Source organism: Falco biarmicus, chromosome 2 (genome assembly GCF_023638135.1).
Source record: "Falco biarmicus isolate bFalBia1 chromosome 2, bFalBia1.pri, whole genome shotgun sequence".
Lineage (NCBI taxonomy): Eukaryota > Metazoa > Chordata > Aves > Falconiformes > Falconidae > Falco > Falco biarmicus.
The window spans coordinates 25,718,386-25,732,752 of record NC_079289.1 but is presented as its reverse complement, the minus strand read 5'-3'; the positions used below and the strand labels follow the sequence as shown (position 1 = coordinate 25,732,752).

At 40.6% G+C, this 14,367-nt stretch overlaps 1 protein-coding gene across 1 annotated transcript; it reads right to left on the bottom strand.

Annotated features, from left to right (window-relative positions):
* Window positions 1–1,194: 1,194 nt before the first annotated feature.
* Window positions 1,195–12,874, bottom strand: RFC3 (replication factor C subunit 3). Its single transcript, XM_056327539.1, has 9 exons — window positions 12,719–12,874; window positions 11,514–11,651; window positions 10,310–10,377; window positions 7,510–7,607; window positions 5,791–5,972; window positions 5,417–5,553; window positions 5,195–5,293; window positions 4,120–4,189; window positions 1,195–2,463 (listed from the first exon to the last, which is right to left on the bottom strand). The coding sequence occupies exons 1-9, from the start codon at window positions 12,803–12,805 to the stop codon at window positions 2,272–2,274; spliced, it is 1,071 nt and encodes a 356-aa protein (XP_056183514.1). The 5' UTR covers window positions 12,806–12,874; the 3' UTR covers window positions 1,195–2,271.
* Window positions 12,875–14,367: the final 1,493 nt, after the last annotated feature.

The window sequence follows — 14,367 nt, the reverse complement described above, 5'->3', positions numbered from 1 at the left end:
GGTGCTGTGACCGCTTCCCTGGAGAACCTGCTATGGATACTAAGGCAAAATTGCCTTAAAAATTACTGTAGGAAGGAAAAATGCGTGTGGAGAGTTAGAACATACTGTGCCCATGTGTTTAAATTTGTGTGTTCTAGACTGTGGCAGATAAGAGGCAGGAGCAGCGTCAGCAGAGGGAAATGCTGGCTTTCAGGAGCAGGGGTAGCTGCTTCCTCTCCCAGTGACCCCTGGCCATTGTCCCATTTTTCCATCCTTGACTACTCTCGATTCATTCCAGGTAGAACATGATCAACATGAAACTTCCAACAAGTGGCAACAAGAACACCTATGGAGAGGTTTATGTTGGGGTTTCAGTCTTCTGGACAAATCAGAGCAGGCTGCTTCTCTGCCTCCTCCGACTAACCCTGCAATCCAGCTCCTGCCTCCTCCAGCCTCCACAGCAATACTGTCCCTGGGCACTTCAATTGCATGTCACAAATCCCTACATATGTTCCTCTTCTTCCTTTTTTGGGTGTTGGTGTTGGTTTTTATTGGGGGTTTTTTTGGTATGGGTTTTTTGGGGGGGGTGGGAGCGTTTCATCTTTTGAACTTACAGTTCTGTGTCATCACACACTATACTTGTGGCAGGCAAATGGTTAGTTTGTTCAGCTTCTAAAAAGTAGCAGATAAGACTCAGCTCCTGAAAGAGCGGGTAATTTGTACATGTGGTAATTACACCCCTTCTACCATTATTGTGCTCTTCTTTGTAATGGATTTAAGTACCCCTTTCCACTCTCGCTGATTAATTTCATGGTTTTCCAGGATCTCTGACAGTCAAGACTCACATCTGAGAAGCTACCAGTGCTGTGGATTTGGGTGACAAAAGCAGATTGAGGGAAAAAAAAATCCGAAATTCTAGACTTCTTCAGTTTTAAGGAGACCAGTTGAGCACCATTGTGCTGAGAATGAATCTGAAGGCAAGCTGTGCATTAACACCACACACTGAATAGTCAAGTTCCCAAGAATGGCAGTGACACTACCTCTTCAAGGATTAATGCTGCCTTTTGTACATTTTAAACGGGAGGACAGTGTTAGGACTAGTGAGATTCTTCCTTTATAAATTACTAGCGGAAGGGCTCTAGCATCTGACAAAAAAAAAAAACCCCAAATAAACAACCCTTCCCTGCTAACAAAAAAAAAAAAGTGAGGGGGAAGGAAGAGAACAGGAAAATATTTAATTCACTTTCTCTTTAAATACTATCTAGTAATAGCCTAAATTATCAGAGCGAAGTCACAAAGGGCATGCATTCAGTCATTTTTAGGGTATTACAGCACATAGACATAACACATGAAAGACTTGCAATATGAAGTAGCATAGATGGTGTTGGTTGAGACTTTTTTATTATTTTGAGGGGTTGTGGGGTGCTGGGTTTTTTTGTGTTTATTGGTTTTTTTCCCTTAAACTTCAGTGGCAGCCTTTAGTCTTACCCTGGGGGAGGGTATGGATACTCACAAACAGTATAAAACACTAACTGAACATTTCAGTTGTTCATATTTTTACGATGTATTGCCATTTTTGAAGTGTCTCATCAATTTAACAGGTGAGAGTATTTGTTAAAAGTTGAAATGTTACACTTGCTAAACCACAGCCAAAGGAATAATCTTTACCTCAACAGCATAATGTATGTTGAGGTAAACATGAAAGTGTCAGACAGCAAGTGGACTTGCTTTATACAGGTATATTCCTTCTAAACAAATTGTCCGTGTTGCCAAACTGGTTTACAAGCAACACAAAAGTATTTCTCATCCACAGTTTCAATGCAATTGCTTACAAACAAAAGTCAGAAAACATTGTGGCTAAAATAAAAGCAGCCAGTGAGATACACAAATCGGCAGGCAGAACATAGATGCTCACACTGGAACAACCATCTTTTCCTTACAGCCTTGCCCAGGAACAATCAAAAGGCAAGCATGCAGCATCCATGTTCTCTGTTTAATGTCAGCTTAAAAATAATGCAAAGTGACTATGATCTTATACTTCTTCCAAGGCAACTCGCTTTCTTTCTGAAAAGCTAATGTATTTTTGTATGGATCTAAAGACAGAGTTGTGGTTGTCAAACAATCCATCTCATTTCTAAACCTGAACAAATACCATTCTTTAGTTTACTATTAATAGCAAAATAAAGTATTTGATTTTGAACTAGACCCACAAGCAATCAAGCATGGACAAGCAGACATTTACAACGTTGGCATCATGACACAACATTCTGTGTACAACTTTGGGCATCAGAGTTAGAAAATCATGTCATCCAGTCCATCCTCCATAAACTTCTTGTAAATTGCCATAAACTTTGCAACAAATGCTTCCAGATGATAAATGGCTTTGCTGCCCAGTTGCAGGCGGTGTTCATAGAAGGCTGCCATCTGTGCAACTTCTCCTTTCAGTTGCCCATCACAGTTATTTAGAAGTTCTGTCAGGAGGCCCTAAAAGGGGAAAAAAACCCAAACAAACAGGACAGTATTTGTAAAGTTACCTATTTTTTTTTGTTAAGAGGATAACCTCGTTTCTCTGAAAATAGCCAAGCTATGACCAACAGTTCATTCATGAATCCAACGGAAGAGACATTCAAGAATCATTACACCACCTATTTGACAGAACTAGATTCATGGAACCACATCCCTTCAGAACTTTCTTTCAAGACAAATTCCTCATACCAAAATAAATGTTACCTATTCTGTTCTTAGATAAGAAAAAATGTCATACACTGGAACTACTTATACCTTAATAAAGATGATAAATTAACCTCATCTCCAAATACTTTAACTTCTGTTGCATGCAGGCACATGGCCCATTTTTACCAAGACAGCAAGTGTATTAGAATCACTTCGTATCTCAGCAGTATTGACCACAAAGAGAAAGAACATTAATAAGTAACAAGGAAAGGGCTCATTTAAAATTTAAGTATATTTGTTTACATACTTTTGTATGTACCAACATACACAAGATACTTGACAAAAAAACCCAGAAGTGCCTTATTTTCAATCTAAGTCTGCAATAAAATCATTGCAAATCTATTAAAACAATCACAATTAAATAAGAAGCATCTCTAGACCATTTCAAGTTTGTTGAGTGGGTAGAGAACATCCACCTTTGGCCTAACAACAACAATCCCCCAACAGGGCAACGCAGGATCCACTAACCTACCCTAAGAAAGGAAGGTTAAAAAAGCATCTAACTACCTAACTGTCAGAAAGCAGAAATCAGTTCACATGAAAAGAAATTTATTATCTTGTAATTATGTCTGATGGCAAAGCGCACCTACGGTAAGTTGCAAATATTAGCTTTAATCTTTGTTCTGCTCTACTTTTCTTCAGCATCCTTCTATTCTGGCTAAAATAACAACATGTAAATTCCATTTACTTTTTTTTCCTCCCAAGATGGCTTCTGTCTTTGAAGAGGCCTGTTGGTCTAGCATCCTTCAGCAAGCCTCTCTACTAGGACACAGCAAATTCTGAACTTATAAAACCAAAGCTTTTGTAAAAAGAAAACAAATCATATCAAAATTAGCCCATAAAACATGCCTATGTTTCGATACAGAAACTGGCCTGAGGAGTCTTCAGGGGGACAAAGCACGTCCTCCTTTATTTTTACTCAGCTATAATGCTGCTGTGCTGTGGTCACAGAACAAGTTTTACTAAACCATTCAGAGGTGTGAAGAAGGAAGCCTGCAACAAAAATAAACTAAACATTTTCCGAATTAAAGAGTCTTCCTGACCACAAAATCTACACAACTCAAAGCCATCATGCCTAAACATATTAGGACATGAACCTAACTAGACAGTCTAGTGTATCGACTGAGGATCATGAGAATTGAATGCCATGTATCAGTGTTTGCAGGAACAAGATCTTTAATTACTCCTTCAGAGCAATAACCTGAACCATTTTGGCTACTCCAGTGGAAAGAAACACAAGAGAAAAGTATCTCTTGGTCACTCACGTCTGTTTGGAAAGGTCACAGCTTTTCATCAATATTTGGATTATTTGTGATGTTCTGGTGTGGGGTTTTGTCTTTTTAAACTCAAACTGAGACTGTCAAAAGCATTATAAGTAACACATTAAGAGCTAGATAGCTGAATTACCTTCATTATAATCTCAGGAGGAATACAGTGTGTCAGGAGTTCATAAAGCCGTCCACGGACCTCTAAAAGCCTGTTGGAAAGACACCACAAAAACATCAGAAGTATGTCCCCAAAGCATACTAATGTGTTTTTACTATTTGTGAAATATGCTGCAGGAGAAGAGTCAACCCAAGTGTGTTTTTTGTTTTGGTTTTGTGTGTTGTTGTAAACCAAAAAGCACTGCACAAGTCAGTCTGTTTCAATTCAAACACTATGTAACACCTTTTACTCAAACCAGTATGGTAAGTTACATATACGTAAGTTACAATGGTCTCAGTTAATCTAGAAGCTACAAGACTATTAGAATTTGTCTCAGGCTTGTCTCCCTTTAACTCCTTAATATCTAAATTATTATTCATGCTCAAGATTAGTGAGAAGACAGCACAAAATTCATTAGAACAAGACTCATTTACACTGTTTTCCAGCTTCATTGTTTACAAGAGGGAGTAAGATGATTAGGTGGTAGAAAGTGACACGACACCAATTCTCAACTTTGGTATCAGGAGGTCAGACTAAAGTTATTTAATTTAAATTACAAGAATTTAAGTGACATCTCACCTAACCTAAGGAACAGACTAAAAGGATCACACCAGGAATATGATGCCAAGATGGATAAAGGGGGCATCTCCTAATGACCTTGAAATAAGTGATGGTTTCTCACTTCCAATTCTTTTACAAATGGTGTGTTTGTGAACCAGAAGCCTGAAGTAAAACAATGCCCTCCACACAACAACAACAAAAAAAACCAACCCAAAAGACAAGATAGCATGACATGCAACTAAGCTTACGCTCAATTTTGATTACAAAGCTTCAACAGAGAAAACCAGTAATAGTTTCAGTTCCTGAAGATCATTAAGCCTCCTCTGGTAGTTTTAAAGCTGACTTCCTCTGGCTGCAAAGTAGCTAAGTACCAGCTCCAGTAGAAATGCCAGAAAATTACATAGAACTAAAGATGTCATATTCTTAATTAGAGCATTATTTTATGTTTGAGAGTACACCAAAAGCATAATTTATAGCTGCAAGTGTAATCACCTACTTTTGTGGTGTCTGTTCACTGACAATAGCATTTGCAGTTTCTCTCAAATAAACTTCCCAGTCCATCTCAGGAATGTCTTGATCAGCAGTAAAAGGATACCTACATAATAATATATTTAAAAAATTAAAATCAAAGCAAACCGTCACCTATTCTAACAAGACCTCAGAAGCAAGTTCATGTATGTGTCAGAGTAATTTATATTTATTTTTATGAGTGACTTACTGTTGTACTCTGCAGGACTCACACATAAGCAGTGCTTTACGAAGATTTCTGCCAGATTTCTCTGCAAGCCTTTGAGCCAATTCCTGAGGAAGAGTCAGGCCTTCTTTCTTACACACACTGGACAAGACGTGACAGATCTAGACGGAAAACAGTGAGAGCAACACTTTGTGAACAGTTTAGCATCTACAGATTCTCCTGTCAGAAACACTTCTGGAACAGAGATGGACCAGTCTTTCAAAAGACATGCTTGAGAAGTCACCCACCACAAAGCAAAACTAGGTACATTTGTGGAAGAAAAATACCTCATAAATCCACAGCAAGAATTTATCTAGTAAGAACTTTTAAATAACTTATTTTTGATTGTTTCAACACACATCTTCAATGCTGGGAGCAGGCACTCGTACAGCCAGGCACCGGCTTTGAATAGGTCCTATAATTTTTGACATGGAGTTGCAGCACAAGATCAACCTGCACGTCGCCATGTACTTCTCCATTGTTCTTCGCAATGCATGCTGAGCATCTTTAGTGAGTTTGTCCACTTCTGTTAACAGCACCACTGAAAAAGGATTAAAAATAGTGGAGGTTTTTTATTAATATCAAGCCTTTCTAAGAAAATGAGTACTCTGACATACAAGTGATAATACCAAAATAAGTGATACAAGCAGAAAAAGGCAACATGGTTCCACAGGCAGGAAAATAAAAATTAAGACAACCTGTGTGCCTTTTTGACTGTATAATCTTCTGATCCTTCACACCCTATATTCATGTCCTGGAAAGTCAATTTCTTCAGAACACAGCCTGAAACACTTCAGTGCCAAGAAATAATCCAGGTGGGTGTAGAAGCTTTCACTTTGATTTCACTCTACTAATTAGTAGAGTAACTTTTAAAATTTTCAAGTAAGAAATGCAAAAAAAATTATGGCTAAGGACATACCAAAAAGTAAAAATTTCTTGAAGACCCTCCTCTCAATACATTGTATATTTAAAAGCCAATGTCTTAAAAAAGGAGCAGTAGAAAGCTGCCCTGTTATTGTAGCTGCAGCACCTTTCCATAGTCTTTTAAAAGAAAAATGTATTTTTATAAAATGCTTCAGAACAATCACGAGATACCTAACATCAAGCAGCTAACCTAGCCTTCTGCAGGTTCCTCCACAGGCAACTCACAGATGGCTCATTTCAGTACTGTGAATGGTCCAGTGAGAACAGCCTGGAGGAACAAGTCAGCACATTACTCCCATTTCTCTTCTGGTTATATACACAGCCTAAAGGAGACCAGCCAGCTTACCAGATACTCTGAGGTACGTGCTATGACTGCAGCTGTAAGGATATATAAATCAGTAACTGGTAGAACCAATCACTGCCTAGCAGCTTAGGTGAAGTGCAGTATTTCCTGAGAATAGTGAAACGATGAGACAAAGTACTAAATCCATGGCATTTTCAACTAATTTCTGCTCTACTCTGTCAAGATTTCTTCTCTCCTTCAATCTCTTGTTATATAGTTCTGATTTTGCTTTGAATTTAGTCTTGGGAAGGAAAAGTAAGCCTTGTAGCAAAACATGTCTTGGTGAATGCAACAAAAGCCTTCTTCATTTTCTTACCCAGTGTCCTTCCATACTCTATGATAAAATGCTTTTAAACTTTCTGCCTAAGACAGCTCATGACCCAAAACATTACAAATAAGCAGCTAATACTTAATATCACCATTTGCCAGGTTATCCTGCCCATCATCTCAATGTTAAGCCTCAGTCACTCATAATTCAACTACTACTGTAGATCATTAAACTAAAGTTACAGTGCATTTCAGTGGTAGACTTGGAAAAAAGACAGCAGGCATCCAAGCTCCCTCTGCCCAGCCACAGTCATTCAACTACACCCTGTCCTTATAAGAAACCAACAGAAGAGACTACTTCATGCTGAGTATTTAACCACTCAAGGTATTTCCACAGTGGAAGAAAAATGGGAAGTTGTTTAATTTGGGAAAGGTTCATGTGTGCCTTCGTGGAATATACAGGTGCAAACAGAACAGTCAGCTGACATCTCTGAAAAAACAAGCTTAAGAGGGATTTTAACTGGTTTCAACTGTTTTTACTCACCTTTAAAGTCTCGTTGAGTACTTGTCTCAAGCTGTTGGGACTGTGCTACTGTCTTCAAGAGCTCCTGAATTACTACACGGTCATTGTTTCCTGCATCACTGTATCAGGAATATAAATAAAGCTTGCTTTAAAACAACTTTATATTGCATACAAAATACATCCTCCTACGCAGCCCCTTGGGTCAACTGGCTGAACAAGAACGCCAAAAGAATTCAGAAGCTGTTGGGGTTACAATTAAGCTCAACACACGTACTTTCTTGAAAGTTACCTTCCCAATAACAAAAACAAACTAAAGCTTATGGCACAGCTGCATTAGTAGCACCGTATTGGGAAGTAGCTAAACAGTTCTCAAATGATTTATTAAATCATTAAATTAGAACTTATCTTTCTGGTATGAGAAATCTAAACTTTTGTTACCTACAATTTGGGCAAAGATCCACAATATGAACATTTTTATCCATTATGGGAAGAAAAATTAAGCCTAACCACATAATCGGATGCCTGACTCAAAAGACTGATGTAGATACACTACGAACAACCTATACGCTTAATAAACTTGAATGGCAGGCACACTCAAGTTACAAAGAGCTACTAGTAAAAGACTGATAGCGAGATACTATTACAGCATGGATGGTTAGCTTTTCTCCTCTTTTTCTTTGCTTTTTGCAGTAATCTAGCTTGCAAGTCAGTCCTCATTGGTTGTCAAATCTGAGCCAAACTAGCTGAGCTACTAACCTGGGGACTGAGAAAGCTGTGCAGTGCTACTGTAGTGATAGGAGAAAAGGCAAGAGGAAATCTAGTATCTTCCTATGATTTCCTGCCTTCTAAGAGAAAAAAACCTCACTCTTTAGCATCCCAGACACCTTCACAGACGCAGCAGTAGTTGCAATATTTCACTGGCAAGCTAGTGAAAAGGCATTTGTCCATCTAGTTCTAGTCACCACTCAACCAGACCCTCCCTGTTCTTGTCAAAGAGAAAGCAGCAGAACAGCCAGAAGTGTATTAGCTCAACAGTTCACAATCTCTTGAATAGGCTACACTGACTTTGACCACAGAGATATGTCCTTCAGCAAGGGAACAGACCTTTGATTATTACACTGTGGAAAACAAGAAGCAGGATGAAACAAGCAGGCTCTACTTAAAAGCTAGGCTAGTTTTTGGAAATGGAAAGTGATTATGATAGTTTCCTAATGTTTAAAGATAAGTTATTATCTGCAGTAACAGAAAACCCAGTTATAATTGCATGGTGAAAGATTATCCTTGGTATTATATGACCACACCAAACATTCCACGAAAAAAATGAACAAAGGCAGTTACCACACAAGAGTTTAATTTTTATTGTTCCTTATTCTTTCACTACACACTTAATCAGGAGAACCCATTTCAAAGCATCTACCCAAGCCTGTCAAATGACCAGCAGACAACACTTTAGAATTCAGTCAACATCTTCCTTTTGGAGAATAAAAGAACAGTTCCATCTAATAAAGTTTCATAATAAATTCCATGTCTGCAGAGTCCTTTCCAGAAGTTAATTTTCTTTCCCTGTTGGCCATTTATCATGTCCCATGTTACTCAAGACACAACATGACTTGACAGTATTATAATTCAATCAAACTGCACAGGCTATAGCACAGCACATGCAGGTTCACCATCTGGTCTGACACAAACATGACAATTGCTTGATCACTTAAAGTTGATGAATTAATATATTTATTCTTAACCAAAACTCAGCACTATTATATACAGTTCTACACTTTCAGGATTTTTATAAAATAATTCTATTTTACTTTAAATATACGTTTCAAGCTATAAGTACTCCATGGAGAGTAACAGAAGTATTAGTAGTATTAGGTTATCAGAGCAGAAGATCGATCAGTCATATTTTATATCACCAAAATGCCATATTCAAACAGTTAATTATAAATAAAAGTCTCAGTCTTAATTACTTTGGTCTGTATTAGAATACCAGCAGATATTCACTAATCAGTAGGCAGAGATTAGCTGCAAAACAAGATTTTAAAGGAGACGTGGTCCATGAGAATAACTTCTAGAGCAACATGAAAAAAGGTTTAGCAATTAGCACAGTTACTTTGGGATACACACTTTCTTATAATTGCAACCCAGACAAATAAGCCAACATAACCAAAGCCTTCTAGTACACAATGACACTCTCATGTGGTCTAAAGCAACATTAAAAGTATTCAGGTAAATACAAGTAATTACTTTGTGTCAGTGAATTATCACCAGCAATTTCACAACTGTCAAACATGACATACAGTATACTATTACAGCTTCTGTCTTTTAAATCAAGATCCGACCTTGCTCATGACAAGATTCCCAGTTATTTTGTTGTCATGTTCTTTCCCATGCTCTGAACTCTTAAAGAGTTACTGAGTAAACCTTGCTTACATTCAAATCACGATTTTTTATTTGTGAGAGAACTAACAATAGGGGGAGGTGTTAGTTCTAATATAAGTTCTCAGTTTCAACTTAAATGGTTAGATCTATGAATCCAGATGTTTCTGTCACCCAGTTCTCAACATCAGCATGCTCACGTGGCTAGTTAAGCCGAACATTACTGTCTTTAGTCTAGAGCAATCCAAATTTTTTTCATTTAGAGCTGTTAATTAAAAATCTTCTCCCTGCTCCCATCTGCAGTCCAGTCCAAATCCATAAACCATTATCTAATTTGCTCAGGCAATACATTGGGCAGTTAGTCCCTTATATAGCCAGGTTGAAACCGTTTGCAATATGACCAGCAGCTTATATTTGAAGTGAAACATTTCTACTGTACACTTACCTTGGGTTAACTTCAAGGTGATAATTACTTGCAATGGTGCTAATTTCAATTTTCTTTTTAGAAGGTGCCTATGTAGAATATAAGTATATTAAAATTCAGGAGTGTTCTAGAAATCTGATGCAAAATACCTTACAGATGATAACCAGCTAGGTCACAGGCAAATCAGAAGTCGCAGAGATCAAAGAACTGCTGATGCATTAGACTTACAGATCTCCTACCCTCCAACCCCACCTCCAAAGGAGAAAAGGAGTACTGACACATCAGCCAGCCAGTAAAATAATAACAGTAATGGTTATTATAGCAACACATAGCACAAGTCACTGCATGCTGCAGTTACTGAGGTTTGTAACAAGAAGTCTTATTATTGGATTCAGCTGTTCAAAGTAAGTGATACTTTGTCCCTCCAAAGAAAAGTTTTGCAGGGAAAACCACTGGACAAGCCTTAAAAGGCTGTTTACTTCTCTTGGTGAAGGATTTCAAGTCTACACCTTGTTTAAATAAAACACTAGTATTTATATCACCAATGACTTTGGGTCTGAATAGTTAAATATATTCTATGTTTCTATCATCCAGTCCAAGTATTGTATTAGTTTCACTACTGTGAATTAAGAAGCAAGCATTAACTAACCTACTTATCAATGAAGCTCGATAACTCCTTGCTGGTTAAGCGTTCCATAACAAGGATTATATGAATTGATAATATAACCTTTTAATAATAAACAACTAAGCAAAAAAAAATTCTAATACTGAAATTGTTTTCTCATTCTCATAGTGACAAGTTAAAACTTATGTATATGCAAAAAGCAGTGCTAATTATCTGTAAAATAACCCTTATTTTAAAAATTAATTCAATTCTATACACCTAGTTGAGATCTAGTCTATCACAACTCATGGTATTGTCCAAACCCACCTGTAAAAAACAAACAGCCCACCTCCAAAAAAACCCAAAAACAACCAACCAGTCACAGAAAACAAAAAACCAACCCACATCTTCCCACCCATGAAGACCTAAGGAACAAGAACATCTGGCAAAAAGTATTTGCTCATGTAACCAAACTAGTCTGATTAATTACATAGAAGAGTTTGAAGATACTGAGTGAAAAAAAAAGTTTATATTTGAGTTTTAAAGGCCTCACAACAGAAACACACCAGTATACAAATATCCACTCTACTTCAATGCAGATGGGGCATTTTTTTTTTTTACCGTTATACTCTGATGCTCAATCCTCAGTTTTTCCACTCCTGCACCATATAATTCCCTTAACAAACACATTATTCTTGTCTTTTTTCCAGCTCCTGAAGGTCCATATACCAGCAGATGAGGGAAGTCACCACACTGAACCTGAACACAAAGCAACAAGATTAGTTAGCTACAACAATATTTTCCTTATGAGAGATTATTCACCCTTTCATTCTCACCCAAGTTTACATGAAATAATTTTTCCAGGTCAGTTACAACACAACACCTAGCAGCAGAACTGCCAAGTAACTCATTTAACTTGCAAACACCTCACCCCTATAAAAAAATAATAAAAAAAAACCAAACAAAAAGTCCCAAACCCAAAACCCCCACCAAACAACAAAACAAGCCCCAAATCCAACAAAAAAACACTCCAACATCTACATGTTTTCCAGGGTTTCTAGCGTGATAGCTGCAATAAACACAGCTGTAAAAAAGGGTTAAAACAAAGTTTAAAGCAGATATACACATACATAATTATGGTATATATGCATATATATAATTATTTTGCTGTTTCACTTGCAAGCCTTTAACATAAGCAAATAAGTGATAGCCTGCATTTACATAAAGTTAGGAGTTTGTTTCTTGAAAAAGCTAAAAAGCACGGCCCGGAGAACATCTGACCAAACCCCACAATCAAGAGTTTACAACGATCAGAGAGAAACACTGAGGGAGTGAATCATCCCAGGGTCTAGCAAAGAGAAGCCAGTACAGCCAAGCAATTAGATAGTCCTGACTTTTATTCCCAGCTGCTCCCCTTAAAAACTTCAGCTAACTTTTAAGCAAACAAGCTAAACCCTGCTTTCAGAGGCACCGGTCGTTCCCGGCTGAAACCAGCAGAAGCACTGACGCACACCGCTCCTCAGAAAGGCATGGCGCTCATTTCCTCGCAGCCTTTTCCTCAGCGTCAAGGCGAGGCTGCGGAGCGGGGCACGCTGCCCCGAAGGCCGGGGCCTGCACAGCGGGGCAGCGCCCAGCCCAAACCCTGCAGACGCGCGGGAGCAGTGTCACAGGCCGCCGAGCCCCGGCCCCAGGAGGATCCCCGCTGCGGGGAGGGGAGGACTCGGTGGCGGGCCCGCCTCAGGCGTCCCACGGCGGGAGGCCGCGGCGGGCAGAGGCCGCCAGGGTGGCCGCCGAGGGCCACCGGACGGGCCCGGGCACCCCCTCACCAGGTTGCGGAGCTGCGCAGCCTGCTCGCGGTGGTAGTCCAGCCGGCCGAGGGAGCCGGGCCGGTACTTGTCGGCCCAGAGGCTCATGGCGGTTGAAAAGCGCGCGCCGAACTGCAGCGCGCAGCCGCAGCCCGTCAGCGGCGGGAGGAGCTGCCAGTACGGCGGCCGCCGAGGGACAAGCGCCGGCGGCGGCGGGAGCGCGCTGCTGCTCCGCCCCCGCCGCCTCCTCGCGTGAGCCCCAGTGGCCGCGCCGCCGCCCGGCCGGGGGGGGCCGCGGCGGCTGCGGGCTGTTTTCGCCTCCCAAGTGGCAGTTTTTTGCCCCCTGCGCCCTGGCAGGTGACACGGGGCAAAGCTCGTGCTCCGGGGTGGCGGCTGCCCCCGCACTCGCTGCCGCGGGGTCCCGCCTTCTGCAGTGCCGGGCCTGGTGTCACCCGCTATGGCGTGGGCAGGCCGCCGGGGCAGGGACGGCTAACGCCAGGCCCGGCGGTGCCAATACCAGCCCTGGGGACCACTGCTGCCGGCATTACCGCCGCAGATCAACTCATTATTTTTCCTACCGCCACACAGATACGTGCCAGGTGGCAGGGGAGCGGTAGTGACGGCGTGTGAGGCGCATGGGTGGCCTCCCGCCGCAGCGCGTTAGATCAGAGAGCTGGGGCCTGAGGTGAGCTCCCGTGGGGTGACCCACCGCCCCAGCCGCTGGAGGGTACGCAGGCAGGGAAGGAGGCGGCGAGGGGCTGGCAGAAAAAAGCCCTTCAGGCACACATGGTCCGCTCGCCCTGCCTGTGACCAGGTCCATCAGCGTGCGTTCAGCCTCTTGACCTGTACAGATGGCCGGCAAAAAGAGGACAGTTTTCTGTGTCAGGGGAACATATGGTCCTTAGGTTCTTTGTCTTGGTTGTCACCCTGGACTTGCAGCTTCATTATAAATCAATGGGTTGCCCAAAATCTATGTACTACACTGTGAAGTTGCAAGCTCCATCTGTGTTCGTGGCTTTCTGCATATACAGAATATGTATGTACAGAATTACGTAGAGAATATGTATATAATAGGGAAACTCTCATTTTGTTTCTTCATGTAGTAGCCCAAATAAATGAAGCATGATGCACAAATGACATTACGTGAAAGGAGAATTTCTTAAGGTAATAAAACATGGGTTTGCACATGAACAATCTGAAATATGTCAGCCCGGTTTTTCACTTGTGTGATTTCCGTGAGGAAAAATACAATAAAGGGTTCATGTGCCTATTCATATTTTATCAGCCCTGCGTTCATGTTTATTCACGCAGCCAGAAAGCCACAATGCAGGTGGTAGCTTCATTAGCCTAGACATTCAAGTTACTCATAAAGATCACATAAACTTAAGTAGGGGCAAAGAGAGAACACTTTAGTACCGTATTACCTGTTTATGTGAAAGAGTTAGTTACATTGCATCACACAAACGTTCATGAATCAGATTTTTTTGCAGATTGCCATGAATTAGCAAATTCACCTTGTACTACTTCGTCAGCACTGTCCTTGCACGTGACTGAGTCTGTGGAGGCTACAGCAGCAGCATCCTGCCCAGTGCTTACCTTCGAGTCCCTTGTTACACTCAGCATCACAGAGTGACTTGTTCCTCTGCCTTCCTTCTACATTTCCATTTTGT

Bases quoted from the DNA above. Each gene is read 5' to 3' on its own strand.
- RFC3 (XM_056327539.1), bottom strand. From the start codon at position 12,805: ATGAGCCTCTGGGCCGACAAGTACCGGCCCGGCTCCCTCGGCCGGCTG. The intron at 11,652-12,718 runs GTGAGGGGGTGC...CTTTGTGTTCAG, and splicing joins CTGCGCAGCTCCGCAACCTG to GTTCAGTGTGGTGACTTCCC. The intron at 4,190-5,194 runs GTAGGTGATTAC...TCTTTCCAACAG, and splicing joins AGTGAACAGACACCACAAAA to GCTTTTAGAGGTCCGTGGAC.